This window comes from Lagopus muta, chromosome 1 (assembly GCF_023343835.1).
Source record: "Lagopus muta isolate bLagMut1 chromosome 1, bLagMut1 primary, whole genome shotgun sequence".
NCBI lineage: Eukaryota > Metazoa > Chordata > Aves > Galliformes > Phasianidae > Lagopus > Lagopus muta.
Genome location: NC_064433.1, coordinates 142,117,206 through 142,137,348, shown reverse-complemented (window position 1 = coordinate 142,137,348; position 20,143 = coordinate 142,117,206). Strand labels below are relative to the sequence as shown.

At 37.5% G+C, this 20,143-nt stretch overlaps 1 protein-coding gene across 3 annotated transcripts in view; it reads right to left on the bottom strand.

Annotated features, from left to right (window-relative positions):
- NALCN (sodium leak channel, non-selective) overlaps positions 1-20,143 on the bottom strand; it is a 212,504-nt gene that overhangs the window by 162,751 nt on the left and 29,610 nt on the right. For all 3 annotated transcript variants that reach the window (XM_048929331.1, XM_048929321.1, XM_048929339.1), the window contains exons 6-7: positions 19,969-20,097; positions 2,794-2,948 (exon numbers count right to left, since the gene is read on the bottom strand). In XM_048929331.1, the coding sequence (XP_048785288.1) occupies positions 2,794-2,948; positions 19,969-20,097 (284 nt within the window). The remainder of the gene's footprint in view (positions 1-2,793; positions 2,949-19,968; positions 20,098-20,143) is intronic.

Here is a 20,143-nt window from a genome sequence, read left to right as displayed (position 1 = left end):
TTGCCTGGAAAGATTGTGAAATCTGCTTCAGACAGAAAGAGGATAGACTAGATTATTCTGACAAGACGACTTCAAGCCATATTTATCAATGGTCTATAACTATGTTCTTCCTTAAAAAATTCATATATGCATGCATACAAATATAGATATAATGGATGAACAGAGTACTTCAAAGCTAAAAACAGAAAACCTGGAAATTGACAACTATCAAAACCCTTGCTATCTTTTCAATTTCCAGCCCTTTAAAGTAAAAACTGCTAATAGAATTGTGAGCAGGGTATGGTCAAAATTAAAGGACTTTTCAATTATGTCGTTATCTGCTTGGCATGTCCTCACAGCTTAAACAACTCCATTAACTTTTATCTGATGGGGACAGTTCGATCACCCCATAGTAGAACTGTAAAACAAAACCTCTCCCCCACCCTGATCCCTTTTATTAAATACTTCTATACCACAGATTAAGTGGCAGTAATGATATGGTAGCTGTCAAAGTGCTATGCTCCTGTGATTTTTGTAATGATACATTTCAGAATCCAAAAGGACAGTCTGCATATTAATATGCAGAAGTAAAACATCAATGAACATAAACAATACAATACTGTAATTACACAGAAAAGATCTACTTTATTACTTACCTGTTAACTACATATAAAGGTACATCACAAAACAGAGATTTATAAAATATTGATAAACTTTCTGGTTATTACTCTGTTTTTAACATTCCTAATTTGAGAAAGGTTATTTAACATTTTGTGGCTACTGTGAATTACCCAGTATTTTAAAATTCAGTAATCAGCTTTCAATTATCAGTTTCTGATTACAGTACTGAGAAGTGCTTAAATTCTGATTACTAACACCTAGATGAAAACAGTGTACAACAGAGAATTCTCCTATGTCTGTTAGCAATCTTTGATCTTTCAAATACAGCAATCAAAATGACATATCGATAAAGCCAGGACTGTGATTGAGGAGGCTGGAGTTTCAGCAGTTTTTAAAATCTGCTTTGCAGGCACCCTTGGACAGATTATTTCACATGTCTTTGTCAACCTTTTCTATCATTAAAAACATAATGGTTTCCTTTATTAAGCACTCCATACCTGCTTCCAATCATTCATTCACCTAATCTGATTTAACACACTGCAACTACTTTTCCTTGGTGACCAGGTAGGCAGCTAGAATAACAGTCTTCAATGCCACAGCTAATTTTGAACATCAGGTTTTGAAGGGTGATTTCCACCTATCTGAGGCACAATTTTTCTGACGATGCACCTAATCCACGCTCCACTGCCAAGCTGTCTCAAACCAGAGAACTTTCATGTGGATGTTTTTATCCTCAAGTTGAACTCAGCTCATATTTCCCCAGGCATGGCAGTGTGCCACAAACTTAAGAATCTGAAGGTTGTCTGTGAGATCAGACAAAGTTGTTCTTTGATATCTACTGAAGAAAACTATCGTTTAAAAGACAGCTAATACCAGAAGTGCTATTCAGTTAGTAGTACTGGGTACAACTGTTACACTTGTATCTTCTGGGAGAAATAGGAGGGAACTTGGTTAAAATCATTTTTTAAATTTCCTTTCCCATCAGAAAAAAGGACAGAAATAGTAGTTTCAATTCAGAAACAATTTGGCATCACAGAGTGCCTGTTATAACAGGAGACTATTCTTGTAACTCTCTGGTTGTGCATATTCTGTGGCCTGGAAACCAACTGAAGTGACTTCAGCTGCAAAGGATCTCGGCATGCAAAAAATCCTTTTAGACTTTAGTCATACAGTCATCAAAACTTTTTATTACATTCAAGTTTAGCCGTGGCCAGGATGAAAGTCTACTGGCTAGAGTTCATGCCAGGAAAAGTGAAAAATAAGCTTATCAGAGTCAGAAAGAGGCATCAGAATGAGCACGGCTGTAGGCATGCCTTCTCATTTGAAGGGAATTCCCTAGCTGTGCTCATGAAAATGCACAGTTGCAGGTCAAGTTGGACCTTTGTCTGCTAAATAAATGTGAGATAACTGCAATGCTCTGATAGCATAACTACATATTTTCCATTTGGATATGAATCTCACCACTGCTGCCCATACCCTTGCCATCTTTCCTGAACTATTTTTCTGTGCTCTACTTGTTTCCCTATGGGGACAGGCACAGTACATGCCAGCTTGCAGAGACTGCAGTTTTCAGGTAATTCTGAATGTTTCTCTCAGAACAAATATTGCATCAGTAATTCGATATCTCTCTGCCTGACTCTCAGTCATTTTGTTGGATGATGTTCTGGCTTAAGCAGTTTGGATCCAGGTTGTCATAGACACACATGAGGTTACTTTCTCCCTCTTCCTTAGCATCAAGACAATTATCAAAGTAATTTTGGGTAGTTTTGGATTTTTTGAGGGATTTGGTGTTGTTTTTATGATTTTTTTTTTTTTTTTGGCATAGGAATTCCTACTAAAATTAGACAAATAAGATGAATTATATACTCTAAAGTGAATCATAAATAAAACACAGTAACTAGTTATTGCATTTGCATATTGATGATAATCAAAAGTAAATTCTTCTTAAATAATGGTATTTAATTGGAAATCCCAGGCAATATAGAAATAAATAACTTCATAATTCCAAAGCAAATAGCAGCTTCTCTTTCCGGCATGTGTTCTACTTCAGCAGAATGCTGACTTCACTAGATACCTTTTCAGAACAGACATGAGCTATCTGTTCTACTCATTTCATACACTTTTAAAATAAAATATTAAAATGTATAAAATTTTAAAATGTATACTGAAATGGATTTTACCAGTAGGACAGACCTATCTCATTAAAGCCACTGTAGCCCAGCTCTTGCCTGCTTAGTCCCAGATCTTCAAGGTCCATGCATTTAAATCCAGGTGGACATTGGTAACCTTCTTCTAGCTCTCTGGAACAGTGGGTGTCTGGGATAGCTAAATTATTCCAGGTTACGTTTCTGTGAAAAATACAAAATTAAGGTGTTATATAAACTCAGCTCATAGCAAAACTAAATATTGGAAAGTAAGAAGAGTAAAGTAAAAAGTATATCAGCTATTATTTTTGCTATCTAATGTTTTCTGATGTATGTTATTTTCGTTAGTTAAGAACTTATGATGAATTAACAGTCTCTTAAGATTTCAGTCGTATGTACTCACAGTACAAATACAAGCAGAAGTTTCACAAGAATGCCTAGAGACCTCAGCAAAAACAGAGACTCTAGAAGACATACAAGAGTTAACACAGAGCTGTTCCAACTGTTTTTTGTTGGAATTTGGACACTTACTGCTTTAGTCTCCTTTGAAAATCTTGAGAACATGTTCAACTGCAGGCAAAACTAGCTTTGATATTCTTTAATAAGATCTTCATGGATAAACTGTCAGCCATGTATGTATGTGTTAGTTACTTGTACCTTACTTAGGTCAGGTTTCTACCACAGATGGCCAAGCCCTTAATCTTGCTCAGGTATAACCAGTCACAGACAGGAAAGAATTCATATCATTACAACTTTAGTGCTGTTACAATGTAAATACTGTTTTGACTAAAATGAGTCTGATTCAGTTCTGAAAGAAGACAATAAGGGTTTGGTTAAAAAAAAAAAAAAAGAAGAAGAAGAAAATAATGAATTGACTCAGCATGATTTATATGTAAAGGGTGTGGGAAGAGGAGGGGCAAATTTGTAGCTCCTTGTTCTGTGCCTGTGGCATACACACATGAATCCAAGATGAGTCCAAGTATACATCCAAGGACTCCCAAACCCTTGTAAGGAGAAGGTCAGGCACTGGATCCCTCATTGGCATTCACAGCATGTCATTGATAATGACAATACATGACTGCCATGAAGTAAAAAGGATCAAAGCCATCCTTCTTCTCAAGAAGTGGTTTAGTTAAGAGGTAACTAGCAAAAATCATGTTCTGAACAGGTCCACGTTAGGGTTTACAAATCAGTACAGGAGAGTAATAAGTGCAGAAGTGAGGCTATCTGTACTATGAGCCAGTTGGTTTAGCAAAAAAAAAGAAAAGATATGTCGTAATTCCAAGTGTGCTGAACAGGCATACAGTTAAGCAGCATCAGTTTTCTCCTTGCTTGTATTCACTCTTTCAACATATGGAAATTCTGCTTTTTGATTCAGTCCCAGGGCAATTTCAAGTCAGGCTTGGAAAACTAATCAGTGTGAGTTACGGTCTGAGGAAAAAATGGTCCATAGCGTTCTCCCAGAGAAGCTGTGGATGCCCAGTCTCTGGGGTGGATGGTGCGCTGTGCAGTCTGCTCTCGTATTAGATCTGGAGGTTGGTGGCCCTGCTTGTAGCAGGGGTTTGGGGATTCATGATCCTTGAGGTCCCTTCTAACCCAAGCCATTCTATGATTCAAGTTCAGATTGTTTTTTGACTTCTTAGTCATGGCACAGACTTCTAACATAGAAACAAGAAAAAAGAACCACTGGAAGTTACGAAGACAAACTTGTAGCATTCACCTTGTTATCCTGAGGCCTCAGCACAGAGCCTTAAAATTCATCATTTTAATTAATCTTGTTTGTCCACAGAACAGGTGCAATTTTCAGCCTGCCCTATAGTATGATTAGTATATTATTTTTCTTCTCAAAGTCCTCTTCCTTTAATCAAACTCACTCGTGCATTTTGACAACTAAATTGGGTGAACAGGAGCTGTAATTACTTTATTTTTCTTGCTTTTATGCACTGCATGTGAAAGCAACAGATCATTCTAAATCTGTCAGTGTGAAACTAAAGCTTCCTACACATTTTTTCCTAGGCAATTATAAATGCAGATAATAACTGTAGCTGCACCCATTCTGTAGCCATTTCCTCTGGATGCCTGAGAGCCAAACACATCTGCATGGATAAAGAACACATATACGTAAACCTCCACCTGAAGTTTTAAAGAATGCTCTGAAAATTAACCATCTGCTTAACTAGAAGGACAGACACAGAATATGTGCATCCATTTCATTTTTTGTAAATATGCTCAGCATCTGTCACTCAAGGATTTAAAATTTAATCTGAGCATCTTAATCCCTTCTTACAACAATACGTTAATTCATATCCAGATGTGTGCTTTAAGTACTTTAGATTTATGATATAAAAGCCATTATAATATAGGATTATCAAAAGACAATATTTTATAAATATTTTCAAAGATTAAAATTAATTCATTGGCTAAAGCACATGCAGAACCCAGGGTATTGGTAGCTAATTAATTGTACATTATGGTTTGCATTAGCAAATCCCTTATGTGGATTCATCATCACAATGCAAAGCAGTTAGTTTAACTGCTTAATTTAAACGCAGATCAGAGAATAACAGAAGTGTAGAATTCTTGAATCATAGAATGATTTGAGTTTGCAGGGACCTTAAAGATTCCCTAGCTCCATCCTAGGTTGCCTAAAGGCTCATCAAACCTGGTCTTGAACAATGCTAGGGATGAGGAATCCACAGCTTCTTTAAACAACCTGTTCCAGTGCCTCATCACTCTCTCAGTCATTTTTATATGACATCACACCATCTTCTAAAGAAGAAGAAGAAAAGATGTCTCCATTATTTTCAGTACAACAAGATTTAAAATGTTTTGTTCCTACATGGGCCCTACTTAGTATCAGCTTAAGTACTGAGGTGTTGATTCAGTACATAACTAGCTTTAAGCACCTGAAAAGCTCTATTAAGCAATGTATATGTACGTGACTAGCTCTAAAAGTGATGCCTCCTGTTTATTTCCATAAAAACCTCAACAGATACAAAGAATACAATAACATAACACTATTTGATAGAACAAATTCTCAGTTACAGAACACTATTTATTAGCATACTACCATTAGCTATACATTTTTGCCAGCAGTGAACAAGAGCCCACATGCTGTGCTTGTCAAAAACTGTGTCACTGTGCCAACATGCACTATTTGGTCTCCATAAATATTCAGCAAGCATCGATGAATGTCAGTGGATACAATTTTTCTGCGTAGAGAAATTTGATGCCACATTTTTGCTTCATACAAATTTCCATGTCAGACATCATTCTGTCAGACTTCCCCTCTGCTGCCATCTGTCACATAGCAACAAAATGTAACAGTAGGAAAGTTCAATCTCTACTGCCATACCACAAACATCCACCTCTGATGTTGTGAGCCATCATAAAATAGGAGGCATTACTTTCAGAGCTGCCCTTGTACTTAAGTAATTTGCTGAATAGGGTGCCTTGATAAAATCCCAAATACTTGTCAGATGACAAAGAAATGATTAATCCTGAGAGTTCAACTGAATATTTCTCTGCCCACTACTCTGGTACTGGTATTTCTAAAAATTTCAGTAGTAGATTATCATTGGTCACATTTTTAATAAACTTACTACCGGCCAGCTACTTACTTTCATCAGCATTCCTACTTATAACCATAAATTTCAGTAGAAGACTCATACCGTAGTTGGTCTCTACTGAAAACCTCATTCACTTAGATTTTCCAATTTGCGTTTCCCATTGAAGATTAGGACAATGCTGCTTCTAGAATCATCACAGGTTCTAGGTAATCCACTAACAGAATCAAAATCACTGCTGCTAGCCAAAGAAATTTCAGAGTACCTTTCTGGCTTAAAGATTACTATTATTTCCTAGGCATAATTCTTCCTTTTATGTTCTGCAGTCTTCCCAAAGGGTGATATTTTAATGTGGTGTTACACTTTTAGATGAACTCAGGTCTAAAGACATCGTGCACCACACACAATTTACAGAATCAGTTTTCTGTTTCTAATCAGAGAAGAAAATCTGTTTTATCTTTTAAACTGTAAGTGTGAAAACATCACCCATATTTAATGTTTCTCATAATTATACATGTAATTATAACTATAGAGCTTTCAAAGCTGTCTGGTAACATATTATCTCTGATATCCAAGTATTATTTTCATTATATTAACTAATTAGATAGAGCGTGCATGAAGGACTCATGAGTTTAAGGACAGCATAAGCACAAAGTTTCAGCTTTGGCAACATTCCATATTTAACGTTTTAACTTCATAGGCACAGATTTTCATACTCAAGATTCAATAAGTGAAGAAAATATTAGATAGCATCTGCTAGGGATAATTATATTCAAATCAACAAGCCAAATAACTGAAGGCATCTCCCATCTCTCTATTAATTTTTAATAAAACTTGAGATAGCAGGGAAATTGTGGAAGAATACCAATATGTTATTTTCAAAGGACGAAATTGTCTAGCATAAGACTTCACAAAGCAATTCATTCAATAACACAGCTGATTAAAAAACTGGTAGTATATAGTATATATCAATAAATCATAAATGGCCTGAAAACTGATTAACTAAGAAATGATCATCATGATCTACCATAACCAATGAGGAAGAAATAGGTATAAAATCAACAGCAGAGTAGAAACATGAAGGACAGTAAGGACTGGAAAGTATGGTTATCAGGATCATTTGGTTACCTATCTAACAAAATCTAACAAAACAAAATGGGTTTTAATACAGCTAAATGCAAAGCTGTGCAGGGAGATCATTGCAAGCAAACCTTATGGCTTAGAGTCTATGAAATAAAGGGGATAATGGAGGATGTAAACGCTACATCATAGGATATAAATGCTATGTGAGCATTTAAGATGAAGTGCCATAACAGGACATCCTCTTATATTTGTCACAGTAACATCAGGGCAAGAAAGAGCTAGTGCTTTCCCACGATGTACAAGAAAAGCGATAATGAATTCACGTTCCTCTCTGTATTACATTCACATAAATTATGATTAATGTTATATTCAGGATTTTGTTCATCAATTAAAATTGTTTTGAAGTTTAAAGAAAGAGGAGAGAAATATGAATACGTTTAGCAGTAACAGAATATTAGTTTTTTTTTTCAAAACATATTGAAGGGTGCCTAAATTATTGCATGTTAGTGAATTCACACAGTGAAGGTACTGGGAATTACATTTCTGTGTAATCTAGCATGAAAAAGTGTAATGAGAACAGAAAGCTAATGGTTGAAATAAGACAAATTAAGATGATGAATTATGAACACCATTTTTAACTGTGAAACATCTTTCAGTATAAAATAAGAAGTTCCCTTGCTTATAAATTATTATTCTGCTAATACTCTAACCAAGAACAGATACATATCTAGAAGAGATACTGGATTCAGAAACAAGCTATAATAGTTCATAAAGGAGAAACATAATTAAGTCAGACTAAGTGATCTTATGATTTCAGTACATATGCCCTATGATAAATACGTTCTTATTTCTTGTTACACAATTAAGATCTTTTATTGATTACCTACATATTCAGTTTCAGGTTTCAGTATCTGTCCTTTGGTAGCTTTCACATAATTCACTAGTGTCAAAGCTGGAGCATTTGTAGATAGAACTTGGAATTTCTTATACTACTTCAGTAAATTTTTCATAAAAATAGTTGTTTAAGTGGTTATTCAACAAATTAACACAAGTACTGTTTTTATTCCCTTATTCATAAGGCATAATTAAATCCAGTCTTCCAAGCCATAAGGCATGCTTAAATTGAACTCCCTATTAGATAGGCAGTGATATTAAGTAAAGTTTGATTTCATTGTGATTGTGACTTTTTTTCACTTCATATACAACCTAAATTAGAGCATATAAAATGAGTCTTTGAAGTTTCATCTATTCCTATTCACTTCTCAGTGGTTTTGAAGAGTCTGAAAGACATCTCCAGAGGTTTGGAGGTTGGCAGGTTCAGTCTGTCCCCGTTTCAGCTGGGACAGATTTAATTTTCTTCATAGTGGTTGGTAAGATGCTGTGCTTTGGATTTAAGATAAGAATAACGTTGATAACACATTGATGTTTCTGAACACTCCTGACACAGCACCAAAGTCTTTTCAGCTTCTTGTGCTGCCTTGGCAAAAAGGAACTGGGGTGTGCAAGGAGCTGGGGGATGCATAGCCAGGACAGCTGATGCAAACCAATCAGAGTGATATTCCATGCCGTATGAGATCATGCTCAGCAAGAAAACTGGGGGTATTGGTCAGGGGGACAACTGCTGCCCGGGGACTGGCTAGGCACAGGTCAGTGGGTAACCAATGATGTCCTATTAAACTGTCTTTGTCTCCACCCATGAGTTTTATCTGTTTTCCAGTTTTCTTCCTCACACCACTGTGGGGGACTGAGCAAATGGCTGCATGATGCTCGGCTGTCTGCCAGGTTAAACCACAACACTCATATTCCAGAACCAACTTTCCTCATGAGCCAGAAAGGGAATTCAAGGCATTTAAGTTCCTAACACAGGTGCTGACATCAAAACCAGATGACTTGGTACTCACGACAGATAGCTTGCACTATGCAAAGCCAATGCTGTCACAAACCAAAGGAGAACAAGAATGACTGCAGCTACTTAAATGTGACAGTCCATTGGTTTCATCACTTGTTATCAGAATTAGAGGAAATAAATAGAATTCAATTCAGTCTGTCATTACCCTTCAGAGTAACAAGGCCACTGAAGACAGAAAAATGAGTAATAGAAGAAATCTTTCCTACAGACTGTTGGAATGAACAGCCAGACATGATAAAGCAAAGCTCAGAAAAGAAAATACAAGTGTTCCAATGTGGAATTGTTCTTCAAATAGTAAGCATGAACAGTACTACACTGAAATTCTATCAAATGTCATCCAGCATAATAGCTCTATGGCAGCTCGTTTTTGTGACTGCTACAATCATTCAGGAGGGAGCTGAGTCTAATAGCAGTTGCAAGATATGTATGCTATTGTAAGACTTAAGAACTAAAACAAAATAAATGAATGAAATTCATACAACAATGAAGATTTACTATTAGTACTAAAACACTGGAAATAGAAAGGAAGAGCCAAAAACAAATCTAGCTAGCTTGCATAAATCTCCATTTCACCAAGGACTATCATTGAATTATATGTTATCTACAGTACATATTAAAATTCAATGAAGTCCTTCCACAGAGAAAGTAAAAAAAAAAAAGTAAAAACAACTCAGAACTCTTTTAAATTGCAAGGGCATCGATTGGAATGCATGAAAAAATCTAAGATGGAGACTAGATCTATTTTTACTTTAAAGTACTTTCAGAATCACTTAAAAAACCCTAAGTTTGCATATCAAACTTACCTGGGTTAAATATCTTCTTAGTAGCTGTTTCCCAGATACAGGGGAAAGACAAGTAGAATATAAAAATTGTATGCCTAAATTTAATTTTTGTGATTTTTGTGCATCAAAGCTCACAAGCACTATGACCTGTCACTCATTGCAGCAGAGCCACATGAGCAACTAATATCATCTACTTGGACTTGTGCAAAAGGTTTGACACTGTTCTGCATGGTATCCTGGTTGTCAAACTGGAGAAAAAAAGGATTTGATGGATGGATCACTCACTGGATAAGGAATTTGCTGGATGGTCACTCTCAGAGAGTTACATTCAATGGCTCAGTGACCAAGTGGAGGCTGGTGATGAGTGGCATTCCTCAGGGATGGATGTTGGGAATAGTGCTATTTTACGAATTTGTAGGCAACATGGACAGTAGGATCAAGTGCACCCTCAGCATGTTTGAAGATGATAACAAGCTAAATAGAGCACTTGACATGCTAGAGGGAAGGGATCCAGATGGACCTGGATAGGCTAGAAGTGAAAAGTGATCCCATGCCCACCTCATGAAGTTCCACAAGGCCAAGTGAAAAGTCCTGAACCTGGGTTAGGACAATCCCCAAGCACAAATACAGGTTAGGAAGAGAATGGCTTGAGAACAGTTCTGAAGAGAAAAATGTGGGGGTGCCAGTTGATGAAAGACTCAACACAAGCCAGCATTGTGTGCTTGCACCCCAGAAGGCCAACTCTATCCTGGGCTGCATCAAGAGAAGCGTTATCAGCAGGTCCAGAGAGGTGATTCTGCTCCTCTGCTCTTGTGAGACCCCTCCTGGAGTACTGTGTCCAGTTCCGGGTCCCCCAACACAGGAAGGACATAGAGCTGTTGGTGAGGATCCAGAGGAGGGCCATAAAGATTATTAGAGTGCTGGAGCACCTTTCCCTATGGTAACAAGCTGAGAGGGTTGGGGCTCTTCAGCCTGAAGAAGAAAAGGCTTTGGGGGGACATTATAGCAAATGGCCTTCCAGTACCTGAAGGGGGTCTACAGAAAAGTTGGGAAGGGACATTTTATAAGAGCTTGCAATGACAGGACAAGCAGAAATGGCTCTAAATTGGAAGAGGATAGATTTAGACTAGATATGAGGAAGAAATTTTTAGGAAGAATAGAGAGACACTGGAACAGGCTTCCAAAGAGGTTGTGGATGCCCCATCCCTGTAGGCATTCAAGGCCAGGCTGGATGGGGCTTTAAGGAACCTGGTTTAGGGGTAGGTGGCCCTGACTATAGCAGGGGGGTTGGAACTAGATGGTCTTTAAGGTCCCTTCCAACCCCCAAAATTTTGTGATTCTATACCTGCAGCGAGGCAGCATTTGTAGATTTACCTAGCTCCAGATCGTTACCTCTGGGAGCTTCCTCCTTAGCCATCAGACAGGATAATTGTCAACATCACTAAACAATACTGCCAAATGACTCCAACTCTTAACTATATGCAACATAAATTCCTTCCTACAGCTTTTCTTGTGAGGTGTGAATAATACACACAGGATGCCTTTACCAAATGCACCTACACAGTTCTGTGACTAACAATTACTTTGTTTCTCCTCAGATCATTGCCGCTGTTTTTAATTATTTTGGGGTCCCCTGTTCCCCTTTTTCTGGAGGTGCAGATTTTGCGAAATCCACCCCGCTGGTCATGGAACCGGGCCAAACCAGCCCGTAAACCATTGACAGTCCAACCTAAACTTTCTCTGGTACAACTTGTGGCCATTTCCCTGGGTCCTGTTATTTGCCTGGGAGAAGAGGCCAAACTCCTCCTCACTGCAACCTTCATTCAGGAAGTTGTAGAGTGCAAATGCGGTCTCCCCTGAGCCTCCTCCAGACTAAACAATCCCAGCTCCCTCAGCTGCTCCTCATAGGATTTGTGCTTCAGACCCCTCACCAATTTTGTTGCCCTTCTCTGGACATGTTCCAGGGCCTTCATGTCTTTTTTGTATGATGGGCCAAAAACTGAACACAGTACTCAACGTGCTGAGTACAGGGAGATGATCACCTCCCTGCTCCTGCTGGCCACACTATTTCTAATTCAGGCCAGGATGCCATTGGCCTTCTTGGCCCCCTGGGCACACTGTTGGCTTATGTTCAGCAGAGCATCAACCAACACCCCCAGGTCCCTTTCCTCTTCACACTCATCCAGCCACTTGTCTCCAAGCCTATAACGCTGCATGGGGTTGTTGTGGCCAAAGTGCAGGACGCAGCACTTGGCCTTGTTGAGCCTCATCCCACTCACAGCAGCCCAGTGATCCAGCTTATCTAGATCCCTCTGAAGGGCCGCCCTACCCCCAGGCAGATCAATATCGCCTCCCAACTTGGTGTCATCTGCAAACTTACCGAGGGTGCACTCAATCCCCTCATCTAGGTCATCAATAAAGATATTAAACAAGATGGACCCCAGTACTAACCCATTGGGGACACCACTTGAAATGGGTTGCCAGCTGGGCTTAACTCCATTAAACTACCAAGCAAGTAGTGCTTGGCAAGCTAGGGGGGAAGTGATGCAGACATAGAGATAGAATGGACTGGATGGATGGTAAACTGCTAAACTGTGATGAGAGTTGGGCAAATTAGGCTTCTGTGAGCCCAGCAGAGCCTGCTACAGCAGGGACAGGCAGATCAGTATTTTAAGTGCTGCAAAACAAAAAGAAAAAGGAATGTAGTGTACTTGTGTGAATGGCAAACAACATGGTTCATTGAGTATAATGAAAAATTAAAAGAATATCCAAGAGCACTCACATCCCACCTCCAAGCTTAGTTATACACAGAGAGTGAAAACAGATAGATGCAGCAAGCCATTCTCTCACTTCTGCCCTAACACACAATTGCTCCACTCCTGCATCCAACTCTTCCAGCTTTCAATGTAATCCCCTTTAAAAGAGTTGTAGCAAAGACAAATAGCGCTTAGGATTCTGAGGATAAGGATATTCAACTTTTTTATATCAAAAAATCACAGAAAATTGTAGAAATATAAGGCTGGATATGAAACTTCAACATAACATGATATATATATCCCTGTCCGAGATTACTTTTGGTTTTCCCAAGGCAACCACCTTTAGACTCTCTTCAAACAATTCTTACATAGTCTGATACTACAACTTATAATTTTTTACAAAGCACAATTCTATTGATCTCTGTTCCTCAACTATGCATTCAAATCACTTTCTGAAGGACTACCTCCTACACAGTCACCTCACAACGTTGTATTCATCATTTTTCCCAAACACTGTATGCTGTCCCCGTTGACTTTCATTCAGTATTTTTATAGAATCATTAAGATTAGAAAAGACCACTAAGATCATCCTGTCCAACAGTCAACCCATCCCCACCATGCCCGCTAACCTTGTCCCTCAGTACCACATCTACATGTATCTTGAAGACCTACAGGCATGGTGACTCTACCACTTCCCTGTTCAGCATGTTCTAATGTCTCATCACTTTTCCAGATGAAAATTTCCTAATATCCAATTTGACCATGTCTTAAAATTTCTCAAGATCATTTTCATTTTAACCTTGTCTTCCAATATGTCTGCAGTCTCTCCCACCTGCATGTCATCCTCATTGCTTTAAGTATACTCTATTTGTCATCATCCAGGATATTAATGATAATTCCAAATAGCACAAAACGGGCTTATGTTAAACCCCATTTGACAATTCCTTCCATTGTGACAGTGAGCCATTAATATGAACTCACCGAGAATGTTTTCCAAGACATCTTCCACCTATTCTATGATTATTTTCACCTTAAATGTTTCACCTGTCAGCTTAAAAAATTGTCCTATGAGACTGTTAAAAAACATCCCTAAAATAAAGATGTATGACATTCTTGTCAATTCACATCTGTTACCCTGTCACAGATGAGAATTATCTGGTTTGACACAGTTTATTCTCGACAAATCAGTGTTAGCTATTTCTCATTTCCTTGTTACCTTCCAGCTGCTTACAAATTTTTGTTTCCTTATTTACTACAGAATTCTTTCAGGTATAAAACTTAAACCTACTGATATTCCAACTAAATAAAATGAAATTCCCAGGCCTGTCTTGCTCTGTCTCTTATCTTTTCTTTCTTTTTAAACTTCTGCTGCTCTTCTGCCTTCCAATTCCTCAATCATGATCCCCAGATTCTTGGAAATAATAAAATAGCTGTGATAACTTCAGTTTGCCCATACGTATCTCAGGATGACTATTTCCAGACCCCCATAACTTCAGTAATCCAAATTGTTGACACAAGATTCAATTCATATTTAGCTTTCAGAAAACAGTAAAAAACTGAACATGATATAGTTAATTGGTTTTCAAAACATGTGGGATAGTTTGCTCACAGAACAAGATCTGGAGTCTCTTTAAGAACATTTTCTTTCTATTTCCTATAACAGCTTGGATACCCAGAAGTGACCCTTCTTCACAGCACTTCCAGGCCAATATAGATGTACCATTCAGTGATAACTGCCATCTAACCTCTGAATATCAGTATATCCACAGACTTCTACATTGCTTGTCTGGCTTCCTCTTGAAATATAAATCATAGAATCATAGACTAGGTTGGAAGGGACCTCAAAATATGGTCCAAATAAGCCTAGATGAGATTATCTATTACCCTTTTCAGCTGCATATCTAGAAGCTCTAATTATAAGGGCTCCACTGTGTTTCACTGTGACCCTGTGTTTGACTGTTCTTGCTGTAAAATATTTCTTTGTTGTCTCAAGAAGCCTCTTCTGGTATACCCTGTACTCATTGCCCTTTGTTCCCTCCATGTGTTTCTTTGTGAAGAGAGCCTCCATCCACTTTGTAGCCACGCCAAATACTAGAAAATTGTCATTAAGTTCCCTTTTAGCCTACAGGTTTCCTGTGGAAAGTTCAGTAATCTCTACGCTCTAAATCCACATGGCAATTCAAGGGAAAAACCTTGCAGATACACACAGAACTTTTCCTATTGCAAAGAAGAGCTGTGGCTATATGTGACTCACATATATAGTCAGTCAATTTCACAATATTATACAAAATCTGCTCCACTTTACAGCAAAGGACTACTTATCAACCAGAGGAGAGGAATCCCATGAAGGTGGAGAGGCTGAGCAGAAATGCAATGTCTCCACTGGAACCAAAACTGTATAAACAGAATCCCTTCAAATTTAACATGGGTAAGCATGTGTCACTACTGAGCCAATGAGAGCTGAGGCTACTTAGTTCTCCTCCTTAGAAATTTGTTAAAATGTCTCCTTACTCAAAGTAGAGCTGGACAATAAGAAGCACTGGGAAGCCTGAGTGAAAGAAATCAACATCCAACTGCTTTGGATAACTGTGCTTCTAACAGTTCCAGAGAAAATCAGGATTTATACTCAGAAATTATGTATACTCTGGAAATGAGGATGAAGGCTGCTCCCCTTGGGTTTCTATAAGGGCTGTCACCTTATCACCTTTTTCCACTCTTTTTTAAGATTCCATCTGGATAGAATTACTTCTTTTTTAATCTGATGCTGTATTTTTCTTGATTTTGGATAGGTTCTAAATAGCATCTGGCCTGGAAAAAGCAGGATTTCTTCCATTTTTCTTTTCCCCAAGGAAATACCAGAGACATATCACCATTGCAGAGATTCCGAATTAACTCCAAACAAAATAACGCAGTGCTTTTTTCTTAACTGGCATCAATGAATTAATCCATCCTCTTAAAGAAGTCTTGTTATATTGGTTCTTCAAAGTTGGCCTTGGATTTCTTCCTTACTCTGAAACCCGATTACTCATACTTACTATCTCAAATCCCTTTTGTTCTTTTTAATTGTATTTATTTCCCTTATTAGGTACTGTGGTTAGCTTTCAGCCCTAGCAACTCTGAATCTATTCGCTGACATTTTAAGGGACCTATCCATAGATAGAGTGAAAGATGGCCAACAATTCCTAGATCTTTCTGTTGCTTCCTAAATGTTTTTCTCACGTTTTCCAAGGCAGTTATTACTTAAAGAGCAAGAAAATTTCCCAAGAAGGATTTTAAATTGACTGCCATGGTGACAAGGCAGACAGAAATAGTCAGTCTACACTCTACTGAAAGCATAAACAAAGGACCTTAAAGAGTGAGTATACAGAATTAGGCAATTATGATATTTTATGGCCTTTAGCCATGTTAACCTCCCTTTGGCTGAGGGAAATCTCGAAAGAAGCTACAGAAGTAAAATTTTCTGCTGTGGAATACATATAATTTAATTCTGCTATGTAAAAGAAATTGCATGTAGCCAAACATGTCTTAGTAAAATTAAAGGAAAAAAAAAAAACAACCAAAGCACTCAGTAGCATGTGCATGAAGATATATAAACCTCTCTCACAAGAGAAAAAAAATTTGCTTGTGTCCTGGTGGAAGTAACTTTTGTATACTGGAGGTGCCCAAGAATCAATCAAAGGAGATGTGGGAGCACAGCCTACTTTCCTCATATTGTTCACTTCTTAGAAATTAATTTCAGAAATGACAAAATAATGTATCAAACTGTTTATAATGTATTCACTAATTTAGATAGTTGTCTATAAATACATTACATTACAACCATGCTGTATGTCTTTTAAGCAAATAAAGAAGATCTGTAATGAGGAAGTCCGTGCAGTATACCACTTACTGACACTGAAAAAAAAAAAAAAAAAGTTATAGTAGTCAGAGAAATCTTAAGGAAAAAGATATGACAGCAGAGTTTTGAAAAGATAAGTAATAATCACAAGAAAATTGCCTGGGAAGAAGCAGTGTTCCCCATGGGGAAAAGGAAGTCTGACAAAATAAAAAAAAAAAGATTTTGCAAATGAGAGGAAAAAAAAAGAGTTATAAACAACAACAAAAACACAACTTTTCAGCCTTTAGAAGGAAGTCAGATTTTGCTGATTTCACAGATGGAATAAGATGGAATGAAAAACTCAGACCACAGTTAGCTCATTCCAGTATTTCAGTTTGTCTGAGTTAACATCAGAAAATCACTAAGGAGGTGGAGAGACAGGAGGTCAGGGAGCGTGGGTGTCAAAAGTACGGAAAGAAGTACTTGCAGCAGTCAAAGAGGTAATGAGTGTCTGATGTGGCTGCCACAGCCTTTCAAATAGGGGAGAATATCAAGATTTTAAGATGTCATTTTCATAAGACACTTACCTCCTTTATAATAATAATTCAGAAGGCAGTAGACTTACTAAAAGTAATTTCTGAAATAGTTTAGTCTTGATCACCATAATAAGATTTTGTCCTTGCTTTTTGTCATAGAATTCTACTTAGTAAAAAGTAAATCACCCCAAATTAAAGTACTCAAAGGTGGCCACTAACTGTGTGCTTTTCATTTGCTAAGACTGTCTTAGAAGTCTTGGATCTGGTTTTCAGAATACTGAGTATTACAGCTGTGGCTCATTACAAGATGCACTTTAGTCTCTTAAGTTATTTAATGCCAAGTTCAGTCAACATTAGCCACTCTCCATGGCCTGGAACAGAACTATCTCAGGTAGAGATACAAAGAGACAGACAGACTCCAGTTTGGAAAGTATGTTGAAACCTGATTATAAAGTAGAGAAACAGATGCCAGATTTGTCTAGGCTTACATGCTCTACTACATCACAGCTAACAAACTCTCCTTGATTCAAGGTGCATGCTGCCTTCTTTCTTAACTACAATCTGGACAAGTGTCTGCCTCCAACTTGTCCTCTTTGGAAGTATGACTGTTACTTGATTCTTTATTTCTATTTTCCCAAACCAAGTTAGTTATTACAAACTCTGCAGGCAGCTCTGGTAGGGTCAGCCATGACCTATGCAAGGAAAGGACCGAATAATTTCACCCAGTGGTGCCGCTCTGCATTCCTCAGAAATGAAAAAAACAGTCAGATATATGTAAGTGTTCTCAAGGTATAATGATGAACATTATAAGAAAAAGAAATCAGTATTTTCAGGGAAAGAATGAGGAGTATGTCACAAGTAAGGCACAAGCTCAGAGGACAAAGAGGAAAAAATACATCTATTTTTTATTGTGTGGGCACCTTCATTTGTCAAAGTAAATGAGACAGCACTTGTAAGGAAAAAGAGGTTTGCAACATAAGTGTAGTCCTCACACACAACCTCATTTAAAGTTACAAGTCAGGTTTGCATAAGGGAGAAGTTATTCAATGACTTTCAGAAGATTACTGTCTCAGATATTCAAAAATTAAATTGAACAGCTAAAAAAATATAGGCCTGATAATACTGATTAAGGACTGATATTCAGCCTCAAGTCTCAAATTTCCTTAAGTCTGTGTACTTGACTTTTCCAAGTTAAACATACATAAGACAAGTTTTTTATTTTTATTTTATGTACTGGATATTTGACCCTTTTAGCCCTTCCCCGTAATTCAGCTTTTCAACAACCTAAAATTGAACCATAAACACTTTCCTACTTTTTTTTTTTTTTATTTTTTTTTCAATAATGCAGCATTTAGAGGGCACCCCACTACACGCAAAGGAAATTGGAGATTTTTTTTTATAGGCAACCTTAAAATTATATATTCATTAATCTAGACTGAAAACACACCTTGTAATGTCCCACTGTACCTTTTTCAGCTGAATTCCAGGAGGGACTACAGCCACTGATATAAGTAATTACATAATGCCCAATCTTCCCTGTGATACCTATCCCATTTCCTGCTTCCCTAAACTACATAGGCAAAACATAGGTTGCAATATTGAAAATAAATTTTTTACGAAGATTTTTTTTCCTCCTTGTCTGTGGGAAAATAAAAAATCTGTGCTATAAAGCTAGAATAAAATATCTCATTCACTACCTAGGTGAAGAACAGCCACATACTATAATATTGATTAAATAAAGAAGAAAATATCCAAAATTCAATCACCTCTTTCATTTAACAAAACACTGTGCAATGTCTAATATTCTGAAGTAATTCTGTAACCTTTTTTGATCTGCTGCTTTTAATAATCTCATTTTATATTTCATAGCTTATAGGCCCTATTTTAGAAAAATCTTTAACATGCCATTTTGCAGTAGCTTGACTTTTTATTCATCACATTAGCAAATTAAGAAGTGCTTTGCTTTTCTTATAGTGTCTATTCTATTTATGTTTTGACAAATTCAATACAGAAATAAAAAGATTCTATTTTGACCAAAGCAAAGCTTCAACTCCGGAGCTAACATTTCCCTATCCAAAGAAACAGAAGAACCACCACCAACAACAAAAATATAGATTCAATAGAAACCCCAAATGGTGGCCAAGCATATATCCAAGATACACTTGTAGAAGTGTAATGTTATGGGTTATCCCAACAAGAAAAGGCTACACTGTGCTTCAAATTAATCTTAAGTATGTACTGAATCAAAAATGTGATGTATACTTGACCACGAGAAGAGTATAATAATTGTATAATCCAAAGGGTGTGTAGAAAGGCTTTTCAGCTTTACATCTAACTATCAGGTCTCAGTGACATGCCATTCTATAAAGAGGGTGAGATTCTGTGGATAGTTTTGCTCGTTACTTTAGGTCTTGACCCATACACATACATTCTGGGAAAAAATAGAACAGCAAGAGCTGATGAAAAACATTAGTGATTTGACTCAGCCACAGGCAGCAGTGCTCATCCTAGAGCCTCCCCTGATCTGTTCTCTCTCACTTACACTCTAGCCACACGCATCCCCACACATCCCCTAGCAAACAGCCTGCCACTCAATGCCTTAATTTGTAATCTTCTTTAAACTTTGCATTTTTCTTGTAATTCATAACATTTTTGTATCCCAAATTTATCCTGGGGAATTTATTTTAATACCATTTTACATCCATTTATGCTAACTGAAATAATATATATTCACTGATGAACAGTCCCACATTACACCTGCCCAGGTCAACTCACCCTGGCTGTGTGTCATCGGTCACACAATGGTATGTAAAAGTTCCAAACATCTGCACTCCCAGGATTCCATACAGGAGAAGAAAGAAGAGAAGGAAAATTGAAACGCTCCAGATTTGCTCTCCAGAACGCCTGGCAAAAGAAAGGAACAGCACAATGAATGCACAGGCAACATGCT